This window comes from Trachymyrmex cornetzi, unplaced genomic scaffold, assembly GCF_001594075.2.
Source record: "Trachymyrmex cornetzi isolate Tcor2-1 unplaced genomic scaffold, Tcor1.1 scaffold39, whole genome shotgun sequence".
Lineage (NCBI taxonomy): Eukaryota > Metazoa > Arthropoda > Insecta > Hymenoptera > Formicidae > Trachymyrmex > Trachymyrmex cornetzi.
The window spans coordinates 523,366-532,887 of NW_017298640.1; the positions used below are offsets into that span (position 1 = coordinate 523,366).

General features: G+C 36.4%; 1 protein-coding gene across 2 annotated transcripts in view; it reads left to right on the forward strand.

Moving 5' to 3' along the window:
* veli (L27 and PDZ_signaling domain-containing protein veli) overlaps positions 1-1,532 on the forward strand; it is a 10,518-nt gene extending 8,986 nt beyond the window's left edge. For both annotated transcript variants that reach the window (XM_018511941.1, XM_018511942.1), the window contains 2 exons: positions 905-1,150; positions 1,221-1,532. In XM_018511941.1, the coding sequence (XP_018367443.1) occupies positions 905-1,150; positions 1,221-1,379 (405 nt within the window). In that variant the 3' untranslated portion in view covers positions 1,380-1,532. The remainder of the gene's footprint in view (positions 1-904; positions 1,151-1,220) is intronic.
* The last annotated feature ends 7,990 nt before the right edge of the window (positions 1,533-9,522 follow it).

Genomic DNA, 9,522 nt, shown 5'->3' on the forward strand with positions numbered 1-9,522 from the left:
TATTATTATTGATAGATTCTTTCAAGCCTTTTTTTAGATATTTGTTAATAATTTTTATATACTTGTAAAAGTGATAAAAATTAATCCAAGACATGAAAGATCTATTATGTATAGTAAGGGTGCCAAAAATTAAGGTGTGTACTAAGGGTTAGTGCTTGCGGGACGTCGAGTGGTTGCGTGCGTAGCACGCTCGACTTAATTTTCCGTTCCGGGTTCGATCCCAAGCGCCCCTGCATATCGTTGTTTATTGACAAAATCTAATTGTGTCGTATTGTTGGAAGGCTTAAGGCCGTTGCGAATTATGCAAGGAGCTTAGAATTGTATAATAAGAAAAAAGGGACTCTTTACGAGTTTGATTGACATTAGGTGCGGTCGATTTGGACGCTCACGCGCTTTAAGCGCTTGTAATCATCATTCTGTTTTTATCGTTCATTAGATGTAAAATAAGAATAGAAGTATTGAAAAGCGCTGAAAGCCAGTGTAATGAATTTGGTATAGTGCCTTCGTGCCATATTTGTGGCCCGAAGATCGGACGCCCAAAGGCAATCCCGTTAGAATAAACGTATCTTGTCGGTACCCGAGGGAAAAGTTACAAAATAAAATAACTTTAATGCTTAATATTTCGAAGCAGAGCGATATTTTTCTGCCAAATTCGTTTATTTCGTACAAAAATGCATCAAATAAGCATAATTTCATAAAAATCAGTGAATAAGCCCGTCTCTTTCATAATTACTAAGGCTGCGTTCCACTTAACGCTCGCAACGTGCACGAGCATCATTAGTCCTTATTCAACAATTTGATAAATACCAAGGATGAAATGGTTCCTCGCTGTGAGCGCTAAATGGAATGCAGCCCTAATCATATAATTACAATTGTTGATAATTAATTCACAATTATTATAAAGGGATCACAGGATGTACGTGCATCTGCAACAGCAAAAGCAACTGTTGCTGCTTTTGCAGCTAGTGAAGGTCATGCACATCCACGTGTAGTCGAATTACCTAAAACCGAAGAAGGACTTGGTTTTAATGTAATGGGAGGTAAAGAACAAAATTCGCCGATTTATATATCTCGCATTATACCTGGTGGTGTTGCTGATAGACACGGTGGTTTAAAACGTGGAGATCAGCTTTTATCTGTTAATGGAGTGGTTGGTAGAAATGTTATCATTTTTATTTATTAGAAAACACATTTTACAATAATAAAATAATTTGTTTTAGTGCGTCGAAGGTGAAAATCATGAGAAGGCAGTGGAATTACTAAAGCAAGCTCAAAATTCTGTAAAATTAGTAGTTCGTTATACTCCACGTGTTCTCGAAGAAATGGAATTACGTTTTGATAAACAGAGAGCTGCTCGTAGGCGTCAACATATGCAATAAATATAAATGTAAAATATTTAACTCTCACTTAAAAAGTGCAAATGTATCGGTTATAGTCTACCTATACGTCTATACATTTAAACTGTTTATGCTTTATAGTTATAATTTGGCTAGTGTACTACTGTGAATTATATTCGTATACTTATCCATTAATAAATGTTACACCTATTATTTATATATTTTCTCATTCCTTTGTTTTCATCCTTGTTTATGTGATCAATTTTGAAGTATATTAAACATTACAACATTTCCATATATTTTATGGAATATCTTGCTAATCTACTTTTTCGCGTACAAAGGAAGCTTTCTAGCAGAGGTACAAATTGACACAAGAATCATACTATCTTTGTTTTTTAGGGGCCGATTCTGTAACTCTTAACGACAATCGTTGATGTCGTTGCGCAGATATTATGTAAAGTAAAAAGGCTGCGTAATGACATCAAGGATGTAATTAAAAGTTACAGAATTGGCCCCTTAGTTCGGATCCTCAATAAGGATTCCTCTAGAGACCCTAAAAAGAAACTCGCAATTACATAGGTATACGAGCTCTGGCGGGGCCTAGCGGTGCCAGGGTAATTCTTTCGAAGGCCTGGCGGCGCCAGTGTACTTTCTTCGGAAGCCTGGCGGCACGGTGCCAAGATACTTTTCATAATTATTTAAAACTAATTTTTTATGTTTGTGTAATAAGATGGTAAGAAGAAAAATTAATATTTACTGAATCCTGAATTTCGACATGACAACATGGTGTAGTTAACCAAAACGTCCAATCATATAGGGTCTCAGAAATGATGTACGATCCACATTGGCATGGAAGGGGTTAAGGGGAATAAAAAAATCTTATAACATTTTGAGATAATCGCTATAATTTTTGAAAAAAAAAAAATAATAAAATGTCTAACGAGTAAACCTAGTTTACTTGTAAGTAAGTGACAAGTGTCACTCACAGATTTTAATGAAACTTTGCATATTTGTAGAACTTTGAAATTCCTGTGATATTTGACACGTATTTTTTTTTATCGGCAAAGGTCCTCTCTGAAGGGTGAAAACTACCCCTTAAAGGTAAAAGTAAACTTAACATATTAGGGGTGTGTTCTGTTTCACGCATGATATGCATAATGCATCATTTATCCTTGTTTAACATTCGGTGAATAACAAGGATAAAAGATGATCATGCGCATCATGCGTGAAACGGAACGCAGCCTAGGTGAAATAAGTTAAAAATTTTTAAAAGTAAAATGGATTAGGGGGTTTTTGGGGTCGCTGAAACTAAATCTTATGTCAAAAATATAAAATTCAAAAGTTTTCTTCACGTGCCACGTGCGATCATGAATAGACGCGGCGGGCACACAAGCGTTTTCCCTTTTCTCTGCGCATACATACATTGTAGATATGAGCGGTCTGAAGTTTACATTTTTTCAACAGAGTTGAAAAAATTGTAGATACGCACGAGCCGAAATCGTCAACATAGATTTCAACTTCTTTCACCTAATGTGTTAAATCTTATCCTTACCTTTAAGGGGTAATTTTCACCCTTCAGAGTAAATCTTTGCCGATAAAAAAAAATACGTGTCCATTTATATATGTTTTTGAGGCTTCACGTTCGTGCTGGTGAGTTTCGGGTTCATCATTGTTTTTTACTTAATTGATTATTAATGGTATTGGTTAATTGTCTAGATTTCCTTTGATTCAATTGCCACAAGACTAATTAATCTTGTAGTCGAGCCAATGAATACAAGGATGGATTTGACACTCTTTAGTTCGGATTAGAAGTCGAATTGCTATGTTGTTCCACTGAAGATGGCCCGTATGATGGCCGAAACGTTTGATGAATAATAAATATAAGTAATTATGTGAAAAAGATTTTTTATGTTGCAAGACTTACCGCAATATTGACTCTCACTAGCCCGTTTTTATTATGTTATTTAATTTGATAATCTCGAGAGTTAAAATTTGATAATTAGTATTATGTAATAATACTTTTGCAATCCGTACATCCAATACGGAGATTTTTCACCGAATGGAAATGTGGGCTTTAGCATCGCCTTAACGAATATGATAAACATATTTAGCGGCGGTAACTATATTTCGTTGAGCACTTAGGCCGGTATTCATAGTCGGATCTTATATTTAAGATCGTCTTAAGTACAGTCTTAAGATGTCATGAACCAATCAGAGGGCCGCATTAGCGACTTAAGACATTACTTAAGACGGTCTTAAAATAAGAATCTACTATGAATACCGGCCTTAGAGTCCGAAAGCTTCCGAAAGCAGCCGAATGTGACGTAAGCTGGTTGCGATGCGCAGTGAGGTTCCATGGGATGAGCATACATACATTGTAGATATCTACTATCTCTCTATACACCCCACTGTCCACTGATTTCCTAACCTCAATAACCATTAACTTTAACGCTTAATATTTCGGTTCGTGGGTTTGTCCCAACGTTTTTTCTTACAGATTCTTTCGTTTTGAGCAAAAACGCGTCGAATGAGCCTAATTTCATCAAAACCAGAGGTGCAGACCGTATACTAAATCAGTGCTCGCAACGATTTGCACATTTTGGGCCGATTCCGGCGAGCGACCCCCACTACCACTACCGCTCAAGACTCGGCCGCAGGGCCTCCCAACTCCCCTCTTGTAAACGCGGTACCACCGTTAGTGGCGCCCTCAGCTTATGACATGCGGAAAAATAGAACTAATATTCAATATGGCCGCTATATATAGGTTGTCATGGCATATATATATCATATATAGGGTGTCTGATCCAGTTTGATCACCCGCAATCAGGATGCACTACAAGATCAAGCGTTTTATTCCGAATTTACCGATTTCGGTAGATTCGGAATAAAACGCTTGATCTTGTAGTGCATTCTGATTGTGGGTGATCGCGAGTTATTATCTAAGGTCTCAGTTGAAAATTAAATATCTATATATACATATGTTAATAATTTTTTTATTTTAATTTCTTTATTATATAAAGATATAAATATTTTGATATAAATATTTTCGTTTGCATCCCTGAGTTTGCATCCAAACTCATACGGATCTAGTACATCTGTAAAGATTTATTTTAAATTTACTTGAATGGATCCTACTCCACGGATGTAGTCTCTTTTATCACAGTCTGTGTCTCTTCTCCTCTGGGATCCCTTTTACACCGTTTGGTACGCGTATCTAATTTAGAGTACTTCTTTGACATTTTTTTCGCTTCATTATACATGTAATTATTTTCATAGTCCTCTTGTAGTTTTCCATTTAATATATGTTCGACATTCATACCATCCGTGTATTGTGGTATATGTTCGACATTCATACCATCCGTGTGTTGTGGTATATGTTCGACATTCATACCATCTGCATGTTGCAGTACATTTATAGATGGAATAGCATTTCGTTCTAAAGTTCTTCTTGTTGGAGAATTAGTGTAATCTTCATTACGAAAATGCTGATAGCAAATTCTTAATTTTTTAAGTTCTTTTTCGTCCTCTATTACTTTCATGTTCAATTCCTTAAACCATTGCTTGTGGCGTTCAATATCTTTTGGAAACATATGAGATGGAACGTTTTGTCCCGACAAACATCCCGGGATACAACAGGCTCGCACCATCTTAAGTTCTAATATTACAATATTACTATATCAGTTGTTTATACAAAATTATTATGTTTTTTTTACTGTATACTCACGTGTATTGTTCGTGATCGCTCTATGGAGAGAGAGGGATGAAGAGGGAGATAGAGACACTTAAACAGACTCTTAGAGATATTTAAACTCGAGTCGTCCACGCAAACACACCAAAACACACGTGAACACCTTGTGACACCTTGTAGATAACGCGTCCATATTGATTTTAACAGTCATATTGAATATTAGTTCCATATTTCTGGATGACATAAGGTGAGGGCACCACTAACGGTGGTACCAGCAGTTACGAGGCCCTGCTCGGCCGCCGAGTCTCAAGCGGTAGTGGGGGTCGCTTGCCGGAATCGGCCCGAAATGTGCAAATCGTTGCGAGTACTGTTCTAAATAATTATCTTAAATTTATTTAATAATTACAATAAGATTATTTTTTCCTAAATTATGAGACAATTTTCTTAATCTTTCCCAAACTATTCCGAAACTTTTACAATAAAAAAAAAAAGTAAGAAATGTTAAATATTTTTGCTAACTATACGCTTGATTAATTTTCATTAATTATAAATAAATTATTGTTTCCTAAATTATGAGATTCTTTTTCTAATTTTTCCCAAACTATTCTCAAACTTTTGTAATGAAAAAAAGAGAAATGTAAAACTTGTTTGTTAAGTGTACGTTGGTCCACGGGGGTGATCCCGATTGATCACGGCTCGATTGGACACCACCAATCACAGCGACTGGTGCTTAGGAGCTTTGTAGTCTCAAGCGCTGTGAGTGGCTCGTATCCAATTGAGCCGTGTCCAACTGGGTGCCACCCGGTCCACGCCCCTTTTGCGAGTCAAATTATCGTTTGTAGATCCAGGCTTGCCAACTGCGAAAAAATAAGTGGTGTTGTTACAACTGATCTCTATGCTAGATCCTGCTACGGGAATGTTCGTGCGCATGCGTATCGCTGATACGATGTGAAAGTAGCCAATACGAACTGTAACGGCAACTTTGCGCACGAACATTCCCGTGTGGGAATAATTCCCATGACAGCACATCACTGACTAGGGTAGGGGCATGTGACGCGAACAAACGTTGGTAGTACTAAGTAATACATGATAAAAAGAAATCGAACCTAAATGATGTGCGACGAAGACAACAACTAAGGTTGGCTAAACTGGATCTACGAACGACTTAAGGGCTTCACACATGAAACGCATAACAGAGCATAAACATAACATAAGGCCGCTAAACCAATGAGCATCTTATGTAAATCAATATGGCGACATTACGCTAGATGCTCATTGGTCCAGCAGTCTTATGTTATGCTTATGCTCTGTTATGCATTTCATGTGTGAAGCCCTTTAGAACATATACACATGGAATGATAATAGGATGCTCAGGCTGAAGCCAAGATAGGTGTGAGAGAGAAAGGTATAGAAGACCTAAAATTCGCAATGCGCATGCTCAATTTCGTCAGGTGATTCCATCTATTACGTTGTTTCATTCGTTCCAATGGATTGACGAACGGAATGACGGAACTGAACATGCGCATTGCGAATTTTAGGTCTTCTATACCTTTCTCTCTCGCACCTATCTTGGCTTCAGCCCAATGCATTGGCGGTATAGGCAATGAGTGTTCCATGTGTATATGTTCTAAGACGAACGATCACTGTGTAATGGCTACTGCACACTGGACGCGATGAGCGATGAGCGACGAGCGATATCCATTAAAAACTCTGCTTTTTCTCACGTGACGACGCAAAGCAAAGCTCTCATTGGATATCGCTCGTCGCTCATCGCTCATCGCGTCCAGTGTGCAGTAACCATTAGGGTACGTATCCACTGAGCGCGCCATGCGTCGCGTCCATCGCGCCACGACGCGACGCGTGACGCGCTCAGTAGATACGTACCATAAGAGAGAGGACAGAGAATGAGAGAGAGACGCTTGCAAACTATTAGCGTTTTCGGCCCGATCGGGTTTGCACCAACCTGGGTTGGATTAATCTTTCCTATTGGTTGATGTCACACGCTCTACCAATAGGAGAGCGCAAAACGCCATTAATCCAACCCAGGTTGGTGCAAACCCGGTCGGGCCGAAAACGCTATATGTAATTTTTCCACCATGAGTCAGGAACCTTAGGGGCTTCGCACAATAAAAGGAACAGAGAACAGAGAATAAAAATTTCATGTATTGTGGAATACGTAGTGTATTCCACAATACATGATTTCTGATAGGTTGAAATTCTTATTCTCTGTTCTCTGTTCCTTTTATTGTGCGGAGTCTCTTAATGGTGGCGATTTGTCTTAACTCTTATTATAGGAACACTAGTCTTAAGCTAGAAAATTAGGTTGATATTAAAAACAAAATTCAAATAAGAGGCAATAAACCACTACGCCAGTTATCAGAGGCGAAAATAATATATTATAAAAAGAATACAAAAAGACGTTTCAGTCTTAAATTAGACCATTTTCAGTTCAAGTTAAACGAGATACAAACGCAAAGTTAAATTAAAGGCAGTGTCGCTGCTCTTGGCTTAGCGCCGAGACACTATGTCTCCAGATAATAAAAATTATAAAGCCGCTATTAAATACAATTCATTCTAATGTTTTTCGAGCCAACGCAAATTTAGATCGTATAATTAAAAATTTTTCATCTATATACAAAATTGATTCTTCGGTAATTAATATTCCACGTCTATATCAGAAGGCCTTCGATAAGCCCCATAGAATCCTAAGTACGTAATAATCGGCGAAATGAAAAATTGTACACAAGATTTCCAAATTCTGTTGCATTAAAATTAACAAATGTCAAGTCAAAGCACTTATTTATATAAAACTTTGATTTAAAATTGTTTACCTGTGTTAACAATATTTCAGCCAATAGTACAGGAACTGGATGATTAGATGTTTCAATTTTGAACGTTACGATTATAATGCCGAGTACTGTGACAAATTCGACTCATTTATATCAATCTGAGTGGCGCTGACCGCAATTTTAATATCAAGAATTAAAGAAGTCTTTAAAAGAGGTAAATATATTTCTGGAAATTTCTCCGTGTCAGTCTGTTTGTTAATTCCTTTAATATGTTTTTTTATATATATCATTTCAGATGTAAGTCTCTTTTGCAAGGAAGGCTCTATGTCGAGTATATGAACTTCCAGTCATAGCTATGATCTAATTGAATTTGATGCCGAGCTACATTATACTGTTTGTGCGGTGCTAGTTCTCGTGGAGGTAGCTTTGTGTTCATCAATTCGGGTTCCAATTTTCCTTTTAGTTTGCCCCACATAGCAAGCATCACAGTCTAGACAGTCAATTCTATAAATAACACCATTTTGCTCCATTTTTTCTATTTTATATTTTCCAGTTTTTATAATAGTATTCAAGGTGTTCATAGGTTTATAAGCAACTATCAAATAATTTCTTTTTGCAATCCCTTTGAATTTCTCAGAAACATTTTTAATGTAAGGTATGATAAAAAAATTTTTTTTTTATCATATCAGTATTAGAATCATGTAAGTTACATGTATTAATGTATGGATCTTCTCGTCTTATTAAGTTTTTAATTCTTTTATTAATAGTTGAAAATAGAAATTCTAAGGAATATCCATTGTTTAAAAAGATGTTAATCATATTTTCAATATTCTTTGTGTAAAATTTAGGATGTGATAAAAAAATAATTCTGTCAAGTTGGCCGACTATGACACCTCTTTTATGGACCATAGGATGATTAGAATTATAATTTAGGTATCTTCCCGAATTGGTCGGTTTTTTAAAAATGTCAAACATAATGTGTTCATTATCTATAATAAGACTTACATCTAAAAAGTTTATAGATCCGTGATCATTCTCTTCACAAGTGAACTTTAGTCTGTCATGATACGTGTTGAAACTATGTAATATATCTTTAATCTTATTAATAGGCGCTGCAAGTATAATGTCATCAGCATACCTAAAATAGATTGGTATATTAAAACAAATTGGATGAATTTATTTTCGAAGACTGACTTTAATATACCAATCTATTTTATCTTTGTTTGAAGATACAGAATCGACCCCCTGGTCTTTCCTCCGAATTGATGGACTTCTGTTCTGCCACTGAGCCACACAACCCTGATGCTAATAGCTTTTCTGTTGTGCCTATTTCTTCTAAATGTCTTACAATAGATACCTATAGGATTTTCGCAACATGTATATATAGGATGACAGGAAATTTAGTAGGAAACGTTGGAATTTCAAGAATGGATCTAGACATGGAGAAAACCCGCTAAACGCATAATCTTTATATAGAAAGCACCCGTGGAAGCCATAAGAATATTAACCTAAAATATATATAAAAACACCCTGTTAAATTCATACGGAATCATGTGGAATTATATTCAGTTTGAACTATTTTTAATTATTTCTATGGAATTATATATATATTATGGCTGCTTTCCTTTTAGGAGACACAAACCGACACAGTATAACACACTCAAACACAGTTTGCCACGCTTAAATGGAACGCGATATGTGCAGTGTG